The sequence below is a fragment of the Siphateles boraxobius genome, unplaced genomic scaffold (genome assembly GCF_051911475.1).
Source record: "Siphateles boraxobius isolate OS27281-9 unplaced genomic scaffold, OSU_SipBor_1 65, whole genome shotgun sequence".
NCBI classification, from domain to species: Eukaryota; Metazoa; Chordata; class Actinopteri; order Cypriniformes; family Leuciscidae; genus Siphateles; species Siphateles boraxobius.
Window position 1 is genome coordinate 13,180,897 of NW_027509192.1, and position 26,332 is coordinate 13,207,228.

Here is a 26,332-nt window from a genome sequence, read left to right on the forward strand (position 1 = left end):
CCAGGGCTCGACAGACTGGACCGATGGACTGGGGTCAGCGTGAACGTCGCTCGGGACATTGACGGAACTGTCACTTGCCCGATCAGACCAGTGCTGTATCGTCACGAAAGTTTATCAAACACAGTTGGTTATGTCTGACGTGAATGTAAACAGTTTAGAAATAAAACAAGTGTAACACTATATTCGATCCGAGCATCCGGTCTTAAAGTGACAGGAGCCAAATATTCCTGCTGCCATCTGTGTTTTTTATTGTTAATCGGACAAATCACTCACTGAAAATCACTCACTGCTCAAGAGTAAATAACTTTCGTAACTTTAAAACTTTAGTGACACAACCTTATTAAAGTTGCATGGTTCACACACAATGAAACTATTTCAATTTATTTATTTATGATTTTTTATGTGGTAGGCCAGTGAACATTTTTGCAAGGCAATTAAAAACAGCGTTGAGCCCTGTAATATAAATACATAAATTATTATTAATAAATAATTAAATAATTAAATATAGTCATAAATAATTGTATAATAATTTTAAAATTAGATATTAATTATAATAAAATATTTATAATAATTACTCATTTCATAATAGTTCATATGTATATTAAGGTATATATGCTTAAGGTATGTATATGTATACATACAGTATATTAAGGTATAAGTATATATACTAAGGTATTTACATATAATTTCAGCATATTACATTTTTTTTATTACATATTAATAATAATAATAATATATTTTATTTGTAATCCTTTCTCAGACTCAAAGCGCTACAGTACAGAACAAAACAATCAAACATGAGGATAAAATAAATAAATAAATAGTAAAAAAAAGTACAACAAAATAATACAATTATAAATTGAAAGCTTGACTAAAAGATGTGTCTTAAGAAGTTTCTTAAAACAATCCAGAGAATCAGCATCCCTAATAGTTGTAGGTAATGTGTTCCATAATTTTGGTGTGTTGTAGGAAAAGGCCCTTACCCCCATTGTTTTTAATTTACAACGAGGCTGCCACAGAGAAAGAGAGCCAGCAGAACGGAGAGAGCGAGCGGGAATGGATGGAGAAACTAAATCACAGATGTAATCTGGAGCCAACCCATGTACTGCTCTATAGGTTAAAATCAGAGTTTTAAAATCAATACGCAGCTGAACTGGAAGCCAATGCAGTTGCTGGAGCACAGTTGTAATGTGTTGGCGTGAGGATGTATGAGTCAAGACACGTGCGGCCGAGTTTTGTATATATTGCAGCCTCCTAATAGAATTTGCTGGTAAACCCGCAAAGAGAGAGTTATCAGGCCTAGAGAGAAATGGTCTAACACGTGCAATGTTCCTCAGATGGAAAAAAGCAACTTTCGTTATGTTTTTAAAATGTGAATAAAAAGTTAACTGGGCATCAAAAATCACACCCAGGTTACGCACCTGGTCAGAAGGGGACAATTGGGTATTATCAACTGAAAGTTTAAAATCCTTACATTTACTGACATTAATTGGAGTGCCAATCCAATGCTTGGCCATGCTTTAATTTCCATATATTATATTATATTATATATGTATATCCATATATATTTATATTACATATAGTTGCATATTACAACTATAAACATGCATGTTTGATTTATATCATGAGCAGTGTGAGTGTAATAATGTTTATGTGAATTGATGGCAAAAGATTTGGTTATTCAGAACGAAGCTTAAATGATTTGTCGAGGGACTGACTTTTTCCTATTGGTCTCTGTGGAGGTTTTACTGCAGGGCTACTCTCCCTGGACACTCTCAGTTCAGATGAAGCATCTCCTGTATTATTCATCGCACATGTGCTCAGTGGTCTGCCTGATGTCTTAATCACGCATCTCTCAGACTGCTGGAACATATGGGCCTACATGAGCTACATGAGACCGTTACCATTGCTTCATTTGTATTTGTGTCCTTCAAAATGTCCACAGTCTAAAATTTGTTTGCAAACAGCGTTTTCAATGACTGTTTTCTTCCATCTTTAAAATTATGTTCCTGTGAAGCGGATGCACCCTAATGTAGTGGCCACCCGTAGTCCCGTTTTCCCATAATCCCCCCTGCTCTTGATTAGCACTTCTCGGCTTCAATAATTGATGGAGAGCTTTTGATCAACAGTTTTCTTTGAGAAACAATGGCGCATTACCTCCAAACATTATATATGCATTAGATGACTTTTCTTGCGCCAGTCAAGGGGCTCCTTCATATCGTTAGGCAAGATTAAACAAGCGAAGACGGCGCCGTACATGCGTTCGCCATTAGCATTCTTTAGCAGGAAGCCAAATATTCCGGTACAGCGGAGCCCCGCGTTACGCGCCAACTCCTGCCCTTTGATTAGCCATGGATTAATAGTACCATTCCGGCTTCCTCCAATCCCACACTGTTTTCGGCACAGGTTAGCACATCTTATTATTAAACAAATGAATTAGTGCCTGGAAATGTGTCATGCATATTACCTTGCAGCAGGAGGCACACAGGGCTGGTCAACTCCAGAGGAGATCAGGAAAAATCCGCCAAGCTCAGTTGACTGTTTGCCTGGCCCTATTAACAGCGTCGTGATTTACCGGGGGCCCCTTGTTTGTGCTCGACAACGGAGATGCTGTTAATTCAGGCCGGCGTAAATCAGGCCCAATTAAAGTATTTGGATGTCTGTGACAGGCCCTAACTGCTTAAAATGATACTCAGCCATAAACAAAGACACGGGGTGGGCAGGGACAGCAGAGGGTGGTCTAACATGAGTTAGCGAGCGGAGGCGCGCCGCATCTTAAATATAAAGCCTATTGTGTGTTAAGTGGCTAACCTCATTAGCACAATGCTAATGAAAGAGAAAAATGATGTGCGGAAGACATTTCCATTTGAATTTTTTGTAGCCACATTCATGAAGTGAGTCCCATCCCATTTCAGATTCTGAAAGTTCTGTTTGTGTGAACCTTGCAATCTGATTCAGGGATTAATTTACATGTGCTTTACATGTATTCCAAATGAAAATGTTCAAAATCGTTTTACAAAAACGGAGCAAGCTGCTGATATAATGTTACAAAACTGCAAATATAATTTCGTTTTTTTTGTGTGTTTTTTTGCCTAGACGACATATCTAAAAAGAAATCTGACATATATGTCAGAAGAGCTTTTTTAGCCTATATTTAGTAAATATTCAATTAGTAAAGGCCCGCTCACACCAAGAAGGATAACTATAAAGATAACTACATATGACAATATCTATATTAGCATTCACACCAATGGGCAACAATGTTCTGTTTATTATAAGCATGCTGTAGTTTTGTCCTCTGAAAGTTTAAATGCTCAAGCTCTTTAAAGCCGGATTGGATTCTGATTGGCTGTCAATGTTTTTATCGTTCATCAGCTGGAAAAAAATCATTCTGAAAGATATTCTAATGATATTATTCCTCTGTGTTGTTATTGTTATAGTTTTGGTGTGGACTTCAATATATATGAATTCTCAAAGAATTAAAACGATTAATACAACTTTATAGTTACCATTGTTGTTATAGTTATCATCCTTAGTGTGAACGGACCTTAAAGGGAATGTTTACCCAAAAATGAAAAATCTGTCATCATTTACTCACTGTCAAGTTCTTCGAAACCTGTATGCGTATTCTTCTTATGTTCAAAGAACATATGAAATAACACAAAAGAAGATATTTTGAAGAATGTTTGTAACCAAACAGTTGAAGGACCATACTACTGAAATGGGGCCCATCAACTGTTTGGTTTCCCATATTCTTCAAAATATCTTCTTTTGTGTTCAACAGAAGAAAGAAATTCATACAGGTTTGGAACAACTTGAGGGTGAGTAAGTGACGACAATATTTTCATTTTTAGGTGAACTCTTCAAGACAGTATATGTAAATAAATATAAGCATGTTAAACGTACGTAAACATACGCATATTTTTACATTGAAAATAAAAATAAACATTGAAAAAATAGTCAAGATTCAAATATTATTTCAGGTCTACAAAATCTCTAGATTCAAATATTATTTCAGGTCTACAAAATCTTCCAATCCAATCAAAATTTTATTTGGATCGAACTCAGTTGGATTGATTACCGTGTTTACATGAAGACTATTCAGTCCGACTGAGCCATCAATCCGATTACTAGCAGATTGTTTGGGTGCATGTATGGCGAATGTCTTAAGATCTGAAAAGTCTACGATCCATTCCCCTATGGATGACCGGACCCGGTTTGTTTCTTGTAAAAACACTTTTTTTTTTGTATCTGAAAAAATATGTATACGCTCCTCATTATCCCATTACCTGCCCTTAGGATACTTTTCACATTGTCCTGATATATAAAAGGTGTTTTTGTTTATCAGTGCGGTAAACACTAATTTAGGCTGGGGTGCGTGGCATGCGACTGTGATCTTTAGCGGTTTTAGTGGTGTCCGGGGAGACAGAGACGTCCCCAGACGCGTGAGATGAAAGATAGATGGAATGCCCCCTCTCCTGGTCCCAGTTGGCTAAGTGCCTCCCGCTCATTACCAAGGTCTCTACTAGCATGTGGGCCGCACGGAGCCACCCAGCCTCTCCTGATCATATTAAAAGCAGAGCTCATCTGATGACAGCATGCTGTTTACCAGAGTGCCCCGTAAGAGATATTGAGGAGGTGTGTGAGGTAGTTTACTGATGAGGGAGGGTCATGGGGGTATGTCGTTAACCTTAACTTGTAAATTGAGTTTTTTGGGGGTTATTGCATATGTTATTAGATTATTCTGACAATGTTCTTTCTAAAACATGTACTTTTCAGACTAGGCATACATTTGATAGATTGTCTTGATTAATCACGTTATTTTAGAATCAAACTAAAGTTTGCTTTAATGTTGCTCAGCACAATTTTGCAGATGACATCCAGTGATTTTAATAGGAATCAATGCAATTAGGAATTTCGTGTGAGGGCGAAGGATTTCCCCATGCAGATTTTGCTTGTGTTTTAGTTGGTTGTGCAAAATCACCACTGCTTGGTTTGGAAGTGACTTCTGTGTGAACTGTACTTCATTCATCTTTACATTATTGACCATGGTGGAATATTTGGCTGAAATTTCACTAATGTGCACCTTACAGGGGCTATATTTAAAATATATTTATCCCTTAAAATTAAAGGGGATGAATGTCATCTTTGATCACCAAAATAACATATTTAAACGTTTTTTTTCCAAGAAAAAAATTCTTTATGCCTTAAAATATCTTGAATGTATCTCACCATTACTTCCTTTAGTATACGCGGTTCTATGAATATGGAAATTGGCCCCGCCTCCACTCACCCAGAGATCCGTTCATTGACGTGATTGGTTATAAGGTAGTTTGTGAAGTCAGAAACACCAGCGATTTCAAACCGCGTTTTTGAGACTGTCCTTGGTTCACTGCAGTTTTAAAGAGAAAATGCACAACACTGGTGTTTACTTGTGAATGTGCACATGTTTTGTCTTAAAGCATATTATATAAACAACATTAAAGCTTGATTTTCTCCACATATATTAGTAGTTTTGGTACCACTTTACAATAAGGTTTAATTTATTAACATTAGTTAATGTAGCTTTTTAACTAACATGAACTAACAATGAGCAATACATTTGTTACTGTATTTGTTAATCTTTGTTAAAGCTAGTAAATTGTTACCATCGCTTTTTATTGCCCATGTGATCAGCTAGTAACTAAAAAATCTGATCTTTATGTGATGGACTCGGGACGTTTTTGCCGGGAAAATCAAAAGGATGTGCCGTTTACGCACGCTCCTGAGAGCCTCCCTTACATTCTCTACAGGACTGGGGCTGCGTCCGAAATCGCTCTCTTGAGTTGGTATTTATTTTGAACAAGTGCTTACTTAAAGTATGTTCTATTATGAATATAATCCAGACATAGGCCCACCTACAATTGACATTCACCAAGTTGTCATCATTATTATGTGACCAACCAGCTGCCGTTCACAAATCCTGTCCGGTGGCCTCACTGGATAGTAAAGTCCATGGCATGCACACTTCAGAAAATCCCCAGTTGTAAGTCATTCAGTACTTTTGCCTACTCTGTAGGTCTGAATTGAATTATCTCATTTGTCAACACGATTGCAGAGCAAGTGCAAACATATTCACATCGCTATCAGAGGCTTTCTTAACGGTCATTTTTGTTGTGTTCATTTTGTTATTGTCAGGAAAGCGCGCTGAACATTTACATATTCATCTAAAAGTCGTTCTCAGAGTGTGCAGCCTCAGAATGTTCGTTAGCGGTATTTGTTCAAACTCTTTTTACTTCTAAACAAAGAACGGGAAATAGTGGCTGGTTGCAGTTTACTTAAAGGCCACCGGTGTCGCTAATGACAAGGGTTTTTGAATTCTACATAACGTCTCGGGTTATGACTATAACCCTTGTTCCCTGAGAAGGGAACGAGACACTGCGTCGAGAATCGACTCTTTGGGGACGCTCCCTTAGCGTGCGCCTCTGAAGTATGAATGAAACTATTCCAATCCTGATTGGTGTTGCGTCATGACGTAACATGTGACGGCATAACCGGATGCATAAAAGCGACGCCGGCACACACACACACTAGCCTAGCGATGAAGCAAGGCGGTCTAAGGCCTCGAGGGGCGTGGCAGGACGACGCAGTGTCTCGTTCCCTTCTCAGGGAACAAGGGTTATAGTCATAACCCGAGACGTTCCCTTTCGAGGGAACTCAACACTGCGTCGAGAATCGACTCTTTGGGGAACGAATGCCCACTAGGCCACGCACCGAAGACAGGCCTGCTCAGGAGTGAAACTGATTCAGGCACTCAGCAGGACGAGAGCACACGTGCGCCAGGCGTACTGGGGAGGTGCAGACTATAGAACCTAATAAAAGTGTGTGGGGTAGCCCAACCGGCTGCCTCACAGATCTCCTGGAGGGGAACTCCCGAGAGGAGGGCCCTACAGGACGCCATGCCTCTAGTAGAATGAGCCCTTATGGCCAGAGGTGAAGGCAAATTGCGCACCTCATAAGCCAAGGCAATAGCCTGAACAATCCAATTACTAATGGTTTGCTTGGATGCCGGGAGCCCTCTCCTAGGTGACCCGAAACACACTAACAGTTGGTCCGACCTCCTCCAAGAAGAGGACCTCTCGAGATAAATACTCAAAGCTCTGACGGGGCAGAGCAAATGAAGCTTCTCTTCTTCTGCCGACACATGAGGTGGAGGATGGAAAGCCTGAAGGGTCGTAGACCTAGCCGTATTAGCAGGCACTTTAGGCACATAGCCCGGTCTCGGGTGCAAAAAGGCCTTAACCTTGCCAGGGGCAAACTCCAAGCAAGCTGGTGTCACTGCCAGGGCTTGGAGATCTCCCACCCTCTTAAGAGAGGTGATGGCTAAGAGAAAGACCAATTTGTAGGTAAGATCTTTAGGCGAAGCCGACTGAAGAGGTTCCAAGGGGGCCAGGGATAACCCTTCCAGAACCACTGCCAGGTCCCAGGCAGGAACCCTGGACCTGGTTGTCGGTCTCATCCTCCAAGTACCACGGAGAAAACGAATGACCAGCTGGTGCCTCCCCAGAGGCCCATCACTTAATGGCGCATGGAAAGCCGCAATGGCAGCCACGTACACCTTAAGCGTGAAAGGGGAGAGACCCGCAGAAAAACGATCTTGAAGAAACTCCAGAACTGAAGCCACCGGGCAGTTAACTGGGTCTAAATTATGTTCTCTACACCAAGTAACGGAAACATTCCACTTGAGGCCATATAATCTCCTAGTAGACAGAGCCCTAGAGCTAAGTATGGTTTCAACCACCCCGGCTGATAGACCAGCGTTTAGGTACTGAACCCCCTCAGAGGCCAGGCCCACAGTTTCCACAGCTCTGGTTGAGGGTGGAAGATTGTGCCCTCCACCTGAGACAATAGATCCCTCCTCAGAGGAATCTGCCATGGCTGAGCTATCAGGAGCGAAATTATATTTGAAAACCATACTCGGGTCGGCCACATTGGGGCAACCAGAAGTAGACTGATGCCCTACTGACGGACCCTCTCCAGGACTGCCGGAAGCAGAGCGATCGGGGGAAATGCGTACAGGCGAAGCCTCGGCCAGGCCTGTACCATGGCATCCAACCCCAGTGGGGCTGGATGTGAGAGGGAGAACCAAAGTGGGCAGTGGGACGTCTCTCGAGACGCGAACAAATCCACTTCCATGGGCCCAAACCTCTCCCATATCAACTTCACCACATCTGGATGAAGTCTCCATTCCCCGGGCCTCAGCCCCTGCCTCGACAGGATGTCTGCTCCCTGATTCTGAACCCCCGGAATACACATAGCTCTGATAGACAGTATTTTCCCTTGGGACCAGAGAATAACCTGATGCGCCAGTCTGCACAGAGGGCGCAATCTGAGTCCCCCTTGTCGGTTTAGATAAGCTACCACTGATGTATTGTCCGATTGTACTAGGACATGGTAACCCTTGATGTCTGGAAGGAAGCTCCTCAGAGCCCTGAACACAGCCAACATCTCTAGACAATTTATGTGCCAAGAATGATGATGGTCCTGCCACAGACCCCTGGCAAAGCGGCCGTCCATGACCGCGCCCCAGCCAGTGAGGGAGGCGTCTGTCGAAACGGTTTTCCGGCGACATGACGCTCCTAACACTGGCCCTTGGGACAGGAACCAAGGTTTCTTCCATATTATTAGAGAACGAAGGCATCTGCGCGTTACTCTGATCATACGAAATGGATTCCCCTTGGGGGAAAACCCCTTGGCTTTCAGCCACCACTGAAGGGGCCTCATGTGTAGAAGGCCCAAAGGTATAATGTTGGATGCCGCTCCCATGAGGCCCAGCAGTCTTTGGAATTGCTTTACAGTAGTGGCCTGGCCTAGCTTTAACTTGATACGCGCCGGAGACAAGCGTGCCTGCATCGTAGTCGAGTTCCACACAACGCCTAGAAACGTTGTGGACTGGGACGGTTCTAACACACTCTTCTTTGTGTTGAGTCTCAACCCCAATTTTTGAATGTGGCCAAGGACGACATCTCGATGCCGGACTGCCATTTCTCGAGACTGGGCCAGAATGAGCCAGTCGTCGATATAATTCAGTATGCGGATGCCCTGAAGTCTCAGTGGAGCAAGTGCTGCATCCATACATTTGGTGAATGTGCGGGGAGAGAGTGCTAGGCCGAACGGAAGAACCCGATATTGGTAAGCTTCGCCCCCGAAAGCGAACCTCAGGAACCTCCTGTGACATGGAAGGATGGATACGTGAAAATAGGCGTCTTTTAGATCTATCGTGACAAACCAGTCCTCGGATCTGATTTGACTCACGATGACAGGAATAGTGAGCATTTTGAACCTGAGCTTCATCAGAGACAGGTTCAAAACCCTGAGATCTAGAATTGGCCTCAACCCCCCATCCTTCTTTGGAACTATAAAGTACCGGCTGTAAAATCCGGACTCCCTGTCTGAATGAGGAACACGTTCTATGGCCTCCTTTAGCAGCAGAGATTGCACTTCTTGTTCCATCACCTGAGCCTGCTCTGGAACCACTGTAGTCTGCACCACCCCAGAAAATTTGGGGGGGCGGTGCCCGAACTGCAGTCTGTACCCTGACTTTATTATATGCAGGACCCATGCAGATATGTTGGGAAGATGATACCATGCCTCTACAAAATCTACTAAGGGAACCAGCCTCTCGAGACTGGCCTCTGGTGTTTTTCGAGCACCCTTCTCGACCCCCTGAAGCGGAAGACCGGCAGGGTGTAGTCGATACGGTTTTCGTGACCATAACTGATGCTCGTTTTTTATTTTTCGAGAAAAACGACCCACAGTGCGTTCGCTGGAATATGATGTGGCCCGAAGCGTCACCGACGGCTGGCAACTCACATCGTTTCCTAGAGGGCTCCGCTGTGAGAACAACCTCGGTTGTTCTACAACGGAGGGGACAGCCCTCAGAGGTTCCACCACTCTGGCTAGGACCTCTTTCCTGAAGCCCTCCTAGCCTGAAGGACATCCCTTAAATCGCCCTTCTGGCTGGGGGGCTTCTGCTGGGAGCGTTTCCTCCGTTGCCAAGCTCCCGGAGGAGGGTGTAAAGACTCTGGGGCGGATCTAATCCATGGGGAATTTGCATATCATAATTAATAATTGGTAATTAATAATTATTCATACATGTTTGGATTAGATCAGTCTTACATGTTAATAAAACTCCCGATAAGGGATGATATGTCATTTTACCCGCATGCATGTCTGTGTATCCTTGCACTTAACCACAAGTTGATTGCAATTAACTACACGGACCACGTCTTACAAAACAGGCTAAATTAATTAGCTCAATTGTCAGACTAATATTTGTGGGACTCCACACTATCATCTTACTTTATAGGATTTCAGGAAAAGCAATTCTGTGGCCACAAGAATTGGGTTTCCTGCCCTATAAACACATACTCTTTAAAGTATCTTTAATTTGTAAGCTTGTTGCTATAAGATCTTTTGGCACTTAAGGGACTTGAAAATGAGCAAAAAGGCAGTACATCAATCAAATGAATATAATGAATTTAATAAGGCAGAACTACTTATGTATTTACTACGGTTACATGGGATATATGTATTTACAAACATAATAAACAACAATACACGATAAGGCATCGATGAACGAGAAATGCATAGAGTGTGGACAATGGAAACACGTGTGAGAGGGGAAGAGGAAGAGAGAGAGAGAGAGAGAGCATTGGCAACATTCCCCCTGACAGTCCCCTGTGTCGCGGCATTCCTGCGCGTGCGTGAGCGGAGTCCTTTAGGAAGCTTCACTGGGTGCTGCTTGGCGCGCGTGTTGAACGGAGTTTCCAAGTCTTTGGGGTAACATTACCAAAGGAAAATAGTTCGGTTAAGTTCGTTTCACTTTGTGGAAGTGAACAGAGTCGACTACGTAAAACAAAACTTTGACTAACAAAGAAAAGAAATAAAGATCTCTACGGGGAAATCACGCGGAGTTAACGTCACATCTTCGCATGGCTGGTGAAGAAGCGTGTGTGCGTCTCTCGCCACGTGGTCACGTGCGCGTGTTTCTCCTTCAAAACGAGCGCGCGCTCGTTTAAAGGTCCCTTGTAGATGGATTTGCTGAAGAGATATGTCACGCGGTGTTCTTTCACTCGTCGATTGGAATTAAACACGGAGACTTATCTAAGACTGAAAAACACAAACTAAACTAGAAACAAATAAAAGAAAGGCGAAGAGCTCGCCCGGAAGCAAGACGTTACATTATGACACGAGGACAAGAGAAGTAAGAGAGCGAGCGGAGGGGGGAAGCGTCATTTATCACCTTGGAGAAATCCGGCCTCTTCCTGTTGACTTGGCCAATTAGAGGGTTGGAATTTCACAGGCGGGACTTTGGTTTTTATTGCTCTTTGTCTAAGAGAGAGACATTTGAAACCCTAATTTCGTCGGTGTTTAAGAGCAGAATCTTCACAATTCTTATAATACTAATGTGTCACAAGTTTAGCAAAATGTAATGTCAATTAACAAATGGGGAATGAAGATTGGAGTTTATCGAGACCAAACTTGCCACAAATGGATTTGGTTAAACATTAGTTGGCAAAGTTTAAAACATTATCGCATTAGAGTTGTCGAGAAACATAGACCAAACCACAAAAAGGCAACTCATGAAATAGGGAACTTAGATACATTGTTCATACAATTCTCAAGTGGATATATAATAGCATATATATATATAAATGAATACAGGATTCGTTTCTCCTCCTTGGTTAGAATTCAGAGAGAGCCACAGTTCTGTGAACATTCCTTTGGGTCGTAAACGCTGTTATCTAAGAACACCAGTGATGTTAGTTTTGGTCTCTTTTCACTCCAAAGATGGAAAACATAGTAAACTATATTTTACTGGATATTACTGTACGTATTCTGATTGATCACACCGAAAGCATTCTGGAGGTGTCCAGAACTATGTGTACAAGTTATGGGAATAGACAGTTATATTTAAAATGCATAATGAAGGTATTTATAATTCACCTTAAGCTACGATAAAATCATAGTCATTCCAATGTGACATGGGCAAATGGACACACAAAAAAAACACATCGAATATATCTGGTTAAATGTCTTTTAAAGAAAAGAAGTTCCTTTTCGCTTTGGAATCCACTTCCTTTGGGACATTCCGATCAGTCATAAAATGTCTATTAAGCGGACACCACGCTCTGTCCTGAGTGTGGTCTTCACTGGTGGGGGAATGTGTGTGTGTGTGTGTGTGTGTGTGTGTGTGTGTGTGTGTGTGTGTGTGTGTGTGTGTGTGTGTGTGTGTGTGTGTGTGTGTGTGTGTGTGTGTGTGTGTGTGTGTGTGTGTGTGTGTGTGTGTGTGTGTGTTGGGTTAATTTACATTCAGAGATTTTTTGTCTTTAGCAGAATGTATTTAGTTATTCAGATTCACCCACTTAGCCCAGTCCTTACAAGGGGCTCTAGAGGAAACGCTCTCCCTTTGCTCTGCCCGGTGTGAGGAGCTGGTTGATGGCTGGGGCTGATGTTCTTGCCCCACCCTACTCGATTTGGACTTCGATTTTCAGGGGAGGAACTGCTGGAACGCCGCAGATTGCTTCTTCGCCTCCTGAAACCTGTCGACGACCGATGTAACGGCGTCGCCGAACAGGCCAGAGGGCGAAAGCGGCGCATCCAGCAGAATAGATTTATCTTTCTCCTTTAGACCAGATAAATTGAGCCACAGATGCCTCTCCGTGGCCACCATAGCTGCCATAGAGCGGCCAATAGCGCGGGCCGTCTCTTTAGTGGCCCGGAGAGACAAATCTGTGGCTTTGCGCAACTCTGAAATATCTTCAGGAGTTGGCCCCTCCCCCTCGTCCAAATCTTTCAGGAGATCGGCCTGGTATGCCTGCAAGATAGCCATAGAGTGCAGACATGAACCAGCCCGACCTGCCGCCATGTAAGCCCTGCCTATTAAAGCAGATGTATCTCTGCAGGGCTTACTAGGCAGCGCAGGGGTTTTAAGGGAAGATGCCGACTCAGGAGATAGATAACCGGCTAGAGCTTTTTCGACTTTAGGCATCTTCCCATAACCCAAATCCCGTGCCCCCACAACATTGCTATAATCGACAACAGATGGACGGGAGACACGGGACGAATGCGGTTTATCCCACGATCTCGAGATCTCTTTGTGGAGATCGGGGAAAAACGGCAAACCCCGGCGCTGAGGCTGTGACCTGTGCCGCAGGAAACGCTCGTCTAACTTGCTTACGACTCGCGTTCCCTGCTCATCTTGTGGCCAGCTGATGTTAAGTCTGGCCACGGCACGAGTCACAACCTCCACCAGCTCCTCATAAGCTTGGCCGTGAACTGGCGCGCTCGACTCATGGTCATCCTCGATGCTGATCACCTCTGCCTCCTCGGAAGCAGAGAGCTCAAGCACCGGGACCTGGTCGTGGGCAGAACAAGCCGCAGCACGGGCTTCTGCACCACTCACAGGGGCTTCGGGATCTTCAGATGAAGAATGAGAAAGTGCCGCAGCAGTCTCATTCTCATCTGCAAGATCCCGCTGCGAACCCCACGATCTGAGTCGCCGCGCCGCCTCAACAGACGCGGGACCAGAACCGCGGGGAACGCGAGCCTGACCGAGCTTATCAAAGCATGCCAGCTGGGAGCGCAGCACCCTCATGGGTAGTGCTTCACAGTGTACGCAGGCAGCTCCCTCGAGAGCTGCCTGGGCGTGCTGCGCTCGCAAACAGTTCACACACAAAACATGCGTGTCCCCATCCGTAATAAAACGAGGACAGGGGTGCACACACATTCTGAACTGCTGGCTGGCCATAATATATATAGGGATAGACAAACAACACCAAATAAGACAGACAGTCGTAACATAGAGCGCTTGCAGAAGAGCGAAAAGCTAGTGTGTGTGTGTGCCGGCGTCGCTTTTATGCATCCGGTTATGCCGTCACATGTTACGTCATGACGCAACACCAATCAGGATTGGAATAGTTTCATTCATACTTCAGAGGCGCACGCTAAGGGAGCGTCCCCAAAGAGTCGATTCTCGACGCAGTGTTGAGTTCCCTCGAAAGGGAACATCCATACAGTATTTGGAAAGCAACTTTTTAACGACCTAAATTTATAGTTACTAATACTATGGGTAATAGCATTACAGCTTGAACTTATAAGACCAGAAAACTCTAGTGAACTGCAATTGACTAAATATCTTTCTACAAAAAAAGAAGAATGTAATCTGTGTAGGAACTCAAATGAATAGAAGCAAAGAATCAAAAATGAATTAGAATTTATTTTTTTGATATGACCAGAAGTACAAGTATAATATATATATATATATATATATATATATATATATTTTTTTTTTTAACTGAGTGTTACAGTAAAAAAAAATAATGATAATAATAATAATATATATATATATATATATATATATATATATATATATATATATATATATATATATATATATATATATTTAATAATTATTATAATTGTTTTTATTTTTTTGCTGGGACTGAAATTTATTGATGCAAGAATATAAATAAATCAGTGTATGGATTCAGATGAATCAATATAAGTGAATCAAGTGAACTGGTACAGGGATTCACAATTCATTTATGCAGGGACTGATTGTATCTGCACAAGGATTTAAATTAATCAGCGAGTGCTCAAAATTAATGTACAGGAATTCAAATTAATTGGTGCAATTCAAAATAAATCTGTGCAAAATGAATCTGAGCAAGGATTCAAATAAACTGAACCAATATAATCACTTTTTGTTCCGAGCAGTGAAGAGAAAACAGGAAACAATGAAGGCTGGACAACATTACTAAAGATTTTGATGTTTCATTTGATATAACGTGAACACTGAAGATCTCAGGGGTCAAAGGTTAAGTGCACTCAAGGGCCAGTTCTGAGTGTTACAGTTCATTGCATTTGACCAGACATATTGATTCATGACATGTTTGCATATTGTTACAAATGCACTTTTATTATAGTTATTATTATATCTAAATTACTATATCAACGCATACTCAACTTTAATAGTTACAAAACTCAAATGAAAAAAAAGAATGAATAAATATTTAGAATTAATAGATTAATATTAATTAATAAAGAATTAATATATATATAAAACATTTCCCAAACCTGAAATAAATATATTTTTTTTAATACATTTTCTTTTTTTAAGGTATGAAGCATGTGCATGAACCGGAAGACAGAATATAACAAAATACAAGATCATATAAGTTTTGTAATGAGGGAAACTAGGCAAAGTTAGGAAGGAAGTCTGAGTCTACAAAGAGTTTGTCTGTTAATTCATTTTATAGTAGCATAAATAAATTAAATGAATCCCTGGATGCCTTTGCCATCCACCATTACTAAACACGCTGAGCAGAAGTGGCTTCACTTGAGCTGTTGAACAGTTTGGAAGGTACAATATCCAATAACAAACCGGTACACAGTGTCCCTGTGGCATTCATGAATTATGCTGCGGTTTGTTACACACACACACACGCACACACACACACACACACACACACACACACATTCCTGGTCACACTCAGTAGCACAAACACGAGCCCCAGGTAGAGCGTTCATCACTCCTGCTGTTCTTCTCCATATGGACTCAATGAACTGGGGAGAGCTGAGACCCTCCACATGCACACATTTCCCCTCACACACACACACACATGTGCCTGCAAATACACACTGCGAGATAGACAGGTGTCGTTCATTTTGCAGCCGTAGCCAGCTGTGTGTGAGCCTGTATCCAACAAATGTCACAGTTGTGTGCCAGATGTCTGCAGATGTCTGTCAGACACAGGTGGATGAGGTAAAGTCTTGATCCTTTAGTTTAAAGGCTCTTTCCTTCCTCACATTCTAATACAGCCATAATGATATAATATTCATCTGTGGCATTCTGAGCAGTATGAAGTAATGGTAGACTGAGTTCCACTGACTGTGGTGAATGTAGGAGCTCTCCGTGGTGCTGAAAACATCCTGCTGGAAAAATGAGTTTGATTATGATGCTGTGCAAATGTTAGTCACACGCAAACCAATAATACTGTCTAATGCTGTTTTCGTTGGAAAAATAACAATGGTCATATAATTAAATAGCAAAAGAAATTTTATTTGAATTCATTTCAGACTCAACTGGGTTTTACAAATATACATATACATATATATATATATATGTGTGTGTGTGTGTCTCTCTGTATATATATACAGTATATACACATACATACATGCATACATACATACACGCACAGACACACACCCTCACACACACTATTGGCTGTTTATTATTACTTAAAAAGCACATATCAATGCCTTATTCTGCATGACCCTATTCTACATCCCTTAATCCTACCCTATACCTAAACTTAACAACCTCACTAGCTATTAATAAGCAGTAATAAGTAGTGTATTGATGCAAAAGCCGTAATTAATAGTCCAGTTAATAGAGAGAATTGGACCCAAATCTCAAGTGTGACCATAATTATTTGTCATTGATAGATAATTTAATAATAATAATAATTAACTACAAATGTCCACCAAAAATAAATAAATAAATGTACATACCAGCTCAGTCTTGTTTTTGTATATCGTGAGCATAGAATTATATGGTTCTATCTCCACTTTTGGTCGAAATTGACTTTTTGACATAATCTTATCCATTAGGTGTTTATTAATGCCTGTGTGGTGTTATTTTTGTAAAAAAAAAAAAAAAATTTTGTTAGTAGTTATTAATAAAATAAAAAGGTTCCATCTCACAAAACAGCAGGGATGTAAAAACTTTTATGCTCAATATCTCAGAACTACCCTAAACGGAGATAGAACTGTATAATTATAAGCTCACGATATATAGCCTATATTTTAGACAAAGCCTTGAAGCCTTTTTAAACAAACAAATAAACTTACCCACAAAATCATCTGTTGGGATAAGATCTGAAATAAGTTAGGTCAAGTGGTTTATATTCAGTTTTCAGTAAACTCCACAGTCTCAGTTGTATGTTTGCCCCCACCTGATGGCCGAATGAAGAACTACCTCTATCTATCTATCTATCTATCTATCTATCTATCTATCTATCTATCTATCTATCTATCTATCTATCTATCTATCTATCTATCTATCTATCTATCTATCTATCTATCTATCGATCTATCTATCAAATGTATAAAGGTATTTAGCTCTACTTACAAGCAGCCCTTTTGTTTGCATATTTCCACTTTGTTTTTGAAGAAAAAAAAATGGCCTGGACAAATGAGTCTTGACCGGCCTTTTAGTAAAAACCCCTTTTGATTCCCTCAACGTCCCCAACAACACTCAATTGAGATATCCTCCACACCTGATGTGCTGTATAATGAGTGCCTAATTTATGTAATTAGTCCATTAACTGTAATCCCAGCATATGTTCGGCATGCCCTGAAGGCGTCGTTCTCCTCAGGTACTTCTTTTTGATGTCACCGAGAAGCAGCTAATTAATTTTACATGCATACTAATATGGGACTCAGCTTAGCGCGCTAACCTTTGTATTTATCGCTGTAACCTTTATGGGAAATGGAGGAAATCCTGCAAATAACAACAGTAATAACAATTGATATTGTGTTTTTATGGTGAGTTAGTTTTTAGAAATTGTATAATATGTCACAGTTTACTTTATTTTGCTATCCTAAATTATATATATATATATATATATATATAATTTTGCCGTAACATGAGCATTTAAATAGCAAGCATACGCTATATTAATTCATTCCTTATATTTATAAGCCACAAAGGCTCTAAATGCAGGATATGCATGTAGCCTATTGCACCGCGGTTCCTTTAAGATATGTGATGATACAGCTAACAAACCATAAGCCCATAATTAAGACAAAGTCCATCAAGCAAATGAGGGCAGTGTGAGATAATGGCGTTTAACTGGATTGGCGCGCGAGCCCCTCCCCTATAGTTTGACTCGCCACTAAAGGCTTTTGAGCGTCGTAATGAGAGCCCTCTGTCTGCTAATTAATTGACATTCTCTTGAATATTCATACGCCGCATCACAAATACGCTCTTAATTGCACTGTTAAACATCTCAGGGGAAACAGATCGCCGCAGACTTCATTAAAAACAATGCTGGTCGGACCCTGAAAGGTATAGGATGAGTCAGATGTAAAGGTCCGACAGGTGACCTCCTGCAACTGTAAACGCCTCGGCACCTGATCACGTGTTTCTGCACGATAAACACACAAATACATTACGACTAAAACCAAACGTGTTTTTCCATCAAAATGGTTTATTGTTATGAATTATAATGCACTGTTGTTGGCATAGTATCTCGAAATAGTCATTTTGATGACATGTTTATACAAATGTTTGCATTTACAATGTCAATTACACCGCCAGCCATTGAAATGTGTTTATTCATTAGTTCTTTCATAAATCTACATTGCCTGCAGAAAGATGAGGATAATAATGCGATGAAATAGCTAGACATTGAGTTGACGGAGAGCTCAGCTGGTTCTGCTCGACATGCATATAGCCTAATAATAATTATAATAATAATAATATTCTTGTATATTATATGCAAGTAATATTTATTATATCCGAGGTGTATCTTTTTATTTATATGATTAGCTGGATTATTGTGTCATTATTTGTATGTTATGCATGAGTCAAAATGACTCGCGTTTTCAATTTTCCAATGCTTAAAGGTCATTTTGATGTGCTTTGAGGTGCTTAAGGTCAAAGTAACGGACAAAACTTCCTAAGAAAAGGAATGTTGGCATGAGTAGTTTGGTTTGATTTCAGATTTTATCAAAACGTAAGGAATGGAGTAACCCGAAGAAAAAAACTTATTGAAGTTATACACACACGCGCTCGCACACATAGGCTAAAACTGTTAAAAAACAAAACAAAACAAAAATACAATACAATACAAAAATGTGTATGGTCAATAAGTTATGACATATATGCTTTTACTTTGCTTTAACTCATCAAAATAAGTTAAGCAATTTTCAACTTTTGTTATACAAGATACTACTCAGTTTAAGTCAGTTTAATGTTATATATATATATATATATATATATATATATATATATATTGTGTGTGTGTGTGTGTGTGTGTGTGTGTGTGTGTGTGTGTGTGTGTGTGTGTGTGTGGAAAATTTCGCCTCTATCTATTGACCACTCCTTGCATGGATGTAAAAGGCAGAGCGAATATTTATCCCCCTGTCCCTCCTTTTTTTTCCTGGGTGGCAGCATATCCCAAAGTTGATTCAGTTTGACAATATTGTTTTGCTATCATTCGCTGCCTTACAATGAATGGCATCGATCCTCTTTTAACAACATTTGTTTCCTATTGTGTGGCGGAGGGCAGACGTGTGAAAGTGGCTGTTTGATTCTCTTTTTCATCCGCGTGACCTCAGCCTTTGTGTCCCATCGCCCTGGGAATGTCACGCCTCACTACTCTACTTTAAGATGCTTCAGAAAGTGCCTTTGTTTTTCTGCCTTTTTCAGACGCACACAAAATTGTTCTCGGTCCCTCCAGCTGTAAAAGATACTTAAGACTAGAGCCCCCGGTTCACAAGTGCAATGCAATTTGGCTTAGACCAACCTTTGTTCAGCTTGTACAAATGACCAAACTCACTCGCACATTATACAGTTGATCTACTGCTGCAGGGACTCGAGCCATTCAGGAATCGCGGTGGCATTTGCAGTGCACTATCCGTAGCGCGCGGGGCTGGAGGGAAGAAAAAAGCAGCAAATCTTCAACGAACAAATACGCGCTGCTCGTCCTCGTCACATTGGTTAACCGTTAAGTTAAGGACAAAGCTGATTTCCATGACAGCTGCCGGAAACTTTATCCCGCAAAAATGGAAGAAGAAAAAAAGTGCAATGAGTTGGGTGGTCTCTCATCACAGGTTGATACTGTGCCATTGTGCGCGTGATTAACTGTGAAAACATTTGCCTGCGTGTCTGTAGGATCAGCGGAGGAGCGCGCGGGCGAATGGGCTCATTTGCATAATATTAGGCTACTAATATATTTTACACGGTACACGTGTAATTAAAAGATATTTGAGCGCTTTGTAGACCTATATGAGCGATTTGAAAAATAGAATAGCGTGTAAGAAAATGACCAGCACACGCGGTGATATGTTTTTAGATGTTTACATAGGCCTATTTGTGTTCAATTTAAATTTGAATGCATGTATATTTTAATATGTTAGCTCGATATGTTCACTTGGAAAGTAAGGCTTTTTAAGGTGACGTAATTTTACGTTACTATGCATGTACTTACTATAGTAGCCTAATAACAGAAAATTATGCATAATTATTTACAAGTAAGTATAACCCTATAGGCTTACCTAACCCTAACCGTAACTCCACTGTAAAAAACAACAAGTAAGTTACCTGGTTGGCTTATTGAAATAAAACATTTGAGGTAATATACATTTAGGAGATTGGTTTAATCAACAGAAACTCAAAACATTGTGTTATCTTAACCACATACATTTTCTGAGTTGATTTGACAAAAGAAAATAACAAGTTATGAAAATTTGTTTTACAGTGAAGTACATAGGCCTACTGTATTTCAGTGTAACCACGTCACCTTAAAATAAAGTGTAACCAGTAATTCATTAAATTTTAAATGTTTAAAATGATAAATGGCATAATTGTAGGGTTTTTTTTGGGATATGAGTAATCACCAAAAAATAACATAATAAATGTCCATGTTTTCTAATGGTGTTACAAGGTATAGTATAACAACAATTTAGGGATGCGTTGTAGATTTCAAAACTTTAAATTTGTATAACCGACAGATTTGTGAATAATAAAAGTTTGACATGTAGCACAAAAGTCCCCTCAGCTAACAGTTGAAAAACACATTGCTGTCCATTTACATTATTCAGAAATATCTATTTTTTTAAAAATGTAATGTGAAGTGTGATTTTTTTCTGAGTGCATTTGTTATCTTTATGTCCTTTCGAGTGGCTCCTTTCTTTCCTTGAACACTAGAAAGTCACATAGTTGTTTTTTCTATTGTTTCTTGTCTGGGTAAACATTTGTGCAGAGGAATAGAGTGTTTTTATGAGCGGTATACACTGGAAAACACAAACTCTCTCTGTCTCTCTCTCTCTCGCTGAAGGTGTCGGGTTTGCCATCAGAATGGCAGATTCATTGAAGAATACTTGCTCTGTCACACAACCTCGACGTTGCTTCCTAAAGACAGCCACGGAAGAACTCTGGAAATCTTCATGTGAAAGAAGCCTGGAAATTTGGACTCCTTTGGCCCTTTTCTGTCAATACACAAGCAGAGGAATGACAAGTTAAAAGAAGAAGTACTTCACGGCGCAGCGAGAAGCTGCATGACTTCCTAGCTTGGAAAGAAAGTGTTTCTGAGACGGTGATTGTGTGGCAACCAAGGAAACTATAACGCTTTGCTTGGTACTTTCCTCCTGTTTTGTAAATATTAGCTGCCTGGTAAAAAAAGTATTATTTTTCTCTCTCGCGCGCGGTTTAGATAGACCTCTTCCCTCCTTCATCTTCCAAACAGGCATCAAAATAAACAATGCGTATTGCTTCTAATCACTTGTATGGTTGATTCTATTCGCGATCCGTCAGAGCAGTCAGGGGTCTCATTGGTGGATTTATAGTGGAAAATTTGCATAAATTATGAGCAAATCCGCAAGCTCGTGTGTGGTCCATCGCATTGCAAACTCGCCAAGCGGAAAGGTGGCCCTTGGTGCGCTCTGAAAAAAAAGCTTGAATGGCCATTGCTCAAAATAGGCTTCCATTTGGTTTTCACATTCATATAATTGACTTATGGATATTTTATACAGTTTTCACAAGGCCACTCTGAAGGCTTTATTTGCATATCTGAAGTACTTTTCAGTTTGCTTTACATGAGCACAAAAGCCCGCCTGGCATTATGAAGTTTCATTTCAAGAAGTTTTTTTTGTTTGTTTGTTTTGTTTAAATGTTTGCACATTTTCTTATGTAACCTCTATAGGTCACGTCACTTTTGTGGCTTTAGAAAAAAATATCTCACGCTTTTATTTTTTAAATAAAAATGCATTGTATTGCATCGACTATAATTATATTATATTAACATATGTTGGAAGCCTTAATCTGCACATAGGTCGTGTATTTTTATATTTATCCCGTCGTCGGCTTTGTGAAGAGGTTTCTCAAGTATTGCTGTTAATATTGTCGGATGTGCTCACGCATTTAAACCCGCAATAATGAGATCTGGCTACATCTTTAAAATTAAGAGAATATTAATCATTGGTAAAAAAAAAAGTGGTGATTTGTTCACACTTTACACTACAGTGTTAATGTGTATTTGCATGTGTAAGTAAGCACCGTGTAATACTAATGGACTGTGTAATTATTTAGCAGCCGTTTGTAAGCACGCATTGTTATTAATCGCCCGCGAATATGTTTTCATCATTACCTATGCCAAGACAACATTTTGTTTCCGTCTATTACATTTCTACCAGATTCGTTAAATAGAATCAAAGAGGTCGCGGAATAAAATAATCCGCGTATAAATTAAAACTTTCATTAAGAAAAAATTAAGGCAGCAAATTACGTTTCAAGTTTTTTAGTGTGATTATAGTTAACGTTTATCCCGATTTAATAAAAATATTTAGGGCTATCGCCTGACTGTAGTAAAAGACCATCCATGGAACATTTTCTAGATGCTAATAAACATATGCTTATGGGCTAAATGACACATGTATGACTCCCTTGGCTCATTATAATAACGAGGCGCTCTGGTTAGTCATGTGGAAACGGCTGGAAAAAAAATGTCGCTACACGGTTTAATTTGCCCTCCACATGTTTACGTTGGGATGCAATTGACATTTTCGCTCTAAAGGAGGCATAACAAAGCAGGCAAAAGTCATACGAACTGTGTCATGACAGCAAGACAAGCAAAAAGTAACTGTGACGATACAATGCAAACTGCATGCAAGTTCCAGCCAATTTCCATGTCAAACATCCCATTGCTCAGTAGCTCCATTTGTACGTGTGAATTGTAGACCAAGCACCCTACGAAGCGCGCAGAAAGGTTCACACACATACCTTTACACACTGTTACCGGGTGCCATCGCAGTTCAATTCCGGTTGCCGAGCCTTTTCACCCCTTTGCTCTGTCTTCAAATGGAAATGATTTCTATTGGCCCAAGGTGTCCATGTAAATAGGTGTAAATGAAACCAGATTATGCCTTTCTCCCAGCCCCCCTCCTCCCAAGGCGATTGTCATGTGATAGCAAAGAAGTGGCACATTAATGAAGCGCCTCTACAGGGGTCTTTTCTGCCCATGTCGCCACATAAAACTATCAGATGGTTAGAGGAAGGACATGGAGGCAGCCACTTAGCTCTTAGTCTTATCAAGAAAGAAGGAGAGAGAAAGAGAGAGAGGGGATCTGGTCCATTCAAGCTGGCCTGGGAAGAAGGAAACCTTACTTCTTCTTGTTTCTTGAGCTCAGAGCTCCAATGAAGTGAACTTGCAGGACGAGTCTCAGCTCTCTTAACAGCAAAAAAACGAATAAAACACAACTGAAGACAGACATCCAGCTGAATTCCGACACAGAATTTTGGACAGGATGCCTAGACCCGGGAGAAACACTTACAGCGACCAGAAGCCGCCGTACTCATACATTTCCCTCACCGCTATGGCCATCCAGAGTTGTCCGGAGAAGATGCTTCCTCTAAGCGAGATCTACAAGTTTATCATGGACCGCTTTCCTTATTACCGGGAAAACACCCAGCGCTGGCAGAACTCCCTGCGCCACAACCTCTCCTTCAACGACTGCTTCATTAAAATTCCCCGACGCCCGGACCAGCCCGGGAAGGGCAGCTTCTGGGCGCTACACCCCAGCTGCGGCGACATGTTCGAGAACGGGAGTTTCCTGCGACGCCGCAAACGTTTCAAGGTGATGACATCAGAGCACCTGGCACCCAGCAAGCCCTCGGACGCTGCCCACTACCTCCAGCAGCACGCCAAGATCCGACTCAGCGCCCTGGGAACCCACCTCCCCCAGATGTCCAGCTACAACCTGGGAGTGTCCCAGCCGTCCACGTTCAAGCACCCGTTCGCCATAGAGAACATCATCGCCCGAGAGTATAAAGTGCCAGGAGGGCTGGCGTTCTCCGCCGGGTACCCTCTGCACAACCAGCTGACCACAGCCTGGCCACATATGTACAGCACTAGCATGATGGACAGCGCTGCGCCCATCTCCATGACCAGCGATTACAGTGCCTACGGTGTGCCCATCAAGTCGCTCTGCCACGGCGGACAGACCTTACCGGCGATCCCCGTCCCGATCAAGCCCACCCCGGCGGCGTTGCCTCACCACATCCCCGCTTTCCTATCGAACTCACCCCAGTCGCTGAGCCCGACATCCCCGCAGACAGCGACCAGCCAAAGCAGCCCGGCCACCCCGAGCGAGACTCTGACGGGTCCCGCCACGCTGCAGTCGGTCGCTGTGCACTGACACCCGCGAACGTGGGGCCTCCCCGGTCGACACCTGTACTCCAAAGTTGAATTTTAATAACAGACCTTGAAAAAACACTGGCTATACAATCAAGGCAAGAGCTATCTATGTTGCAGTGATGTTAATTTATGTGTATATGTGTTGAGATTTTTAAGTGTTGCTTTCGACGAGTCCAATCACATGGATCGACACGGATATCGTATTGTAAAATGGAGAGTTTTTACATTTTAAATATCCAGAATTTTACGTGTTTATTCGAATGGGGGTTGAACTGCTGACTAATTCCAAGCACTGCGATCTGCTTCGTGTTTGAATCGCGCAAGGCAAAGCGCTCGTCGTTTTTACAAGTTATAATTGATATCGCGCAGTAATAAATTGTAAGTTGGAATGCTCACTACTTTCGTGTAGTCATGCCACTAACTTTCCTAGACGACTAAACTTGTCTCAGTCTGCAAACCAAATACTATCCTACTTGATCCTAAACACACACACACACACACACACACACATACAAACAGTACCATGGCAAACTTGAAAAAAAAAGTTTAAATAGTTTTAAATCATAGGGTCATCAAGAAGTAAATATGTGAATAATTTGCAAATAAGTGGTATTGATTGTGTCAAATGCACTTTTTAGTTTAGATGTTTTACATTCTATTTTGCAGGAAATGTTTTTGTGAGCGTTTAATTTAAAGCCGTGGTGACCATGTGAATTAAAATGCCGTACATTTGTACTTTTTGTTGATATATAAAGCATGCCTTTTTCCAAGACTTTGTGTTGTTCAAGCATGCGTGCTTTTAAAAGATGTGCAAAAACGTCTGCATTAAATTATAAACTTGGTCATCAGAATATTTTTCCATTAAAATTGTGTAAACTTAAATAATTGCTCTTGTATTCGTTTGTGCATTTAGCTTATGATTTATCTTTCTTCACAGACAGACAGATTAGGCCTACACCCATATGTGAAAACAAATACAAAAAAACATTAGGCCTATTCTTCTTATTATTAGAGGATAACGCTGAAATACAAACATTATAATTAAAATTCAGCACTGCTATTTGCTGGTGTATCTAAATCTATTTTATTTATTGGCTTTTTATGTATTATAAAATAAATGTGTACATTATAGGATATATTGTTTGAACATCTTTTTCGGTATAAATTCGCTCATCGGATCAGGCAGGTGAGCGCTGCTTTTCTTCGAGGAAAAACACAAGCGACGGATTGGAATAAATGAATGAGAAGCTCTTGATTAGGATGCATGAAGTTACTGTGCCGCAGTCACAGCAAACACAAGCGGACTCATTCATCAGCACAGACACTCACTGTGCACGTCCAGTTTTAAACATGAGCGGAGGGCAGAAATAATACATTTCAGATATAAAATTCTTAGCGAATTTCACCAGGTGTATTTTGTGTTTCCATATTTAGCCAACTTTTACACACACACACACACACAGTAAAAAATGCTGGCTTGTTTCAAATGTTTGGGCGAAATATGGACAAACATAACTATTGGTGTAAATGTTTAAATACATTTTTAAACACAACAGTTTGGTTTGTCCATATTTGTCCAAACATGGGTTGAAATAACCCAGCATTTTTTAGAGTGTATTTTTTCTTTTCTATTCCATTTGATTTGAATAGAATAAAATTACACTGTAAAAAATATATTGTTGGTTTAACTTAAAAAAGTAAGTTACATGCATGGTTGCCTTAACATTTTGAGTTCATTGAAATTATTAAAAAAAAGAGTTAATACAAGATTGGTTTAATCAACAGAAACGTAAAATATTATGTTATAAACCATATTAACAATCTAAGTTGATTTGACAAAAGAAATAATGCTGTGATAAATCATGATT

General features: G+C 40.8%; 1 protein-coding gene across 1 annotated transcript; it reads left to right on the forward strand.

Moving 5' to 3' along the window:
* Window positions 1-23,279: 23,279 nt before the first annotated feature.
* On the forward strand, window positions 23,280-25,346 carry foxb1a (forkhead box B1a). The gene has a single exon (XM_077209925.1). The coding sequence runs from the start codon at window positions 23,575-23,577 to the stop codon at window positions 24,463-24,465; it is 891 nt and encodes a 296-aa protein (XP_077066040.1). The 5' UTR covers window positions 23,280-23,574; the 3' UTR covers window positions 24,466-25,346.
* The last annotated feature ends 986 nt before the right edge of the window (window positions 25,347-26,332 follow it).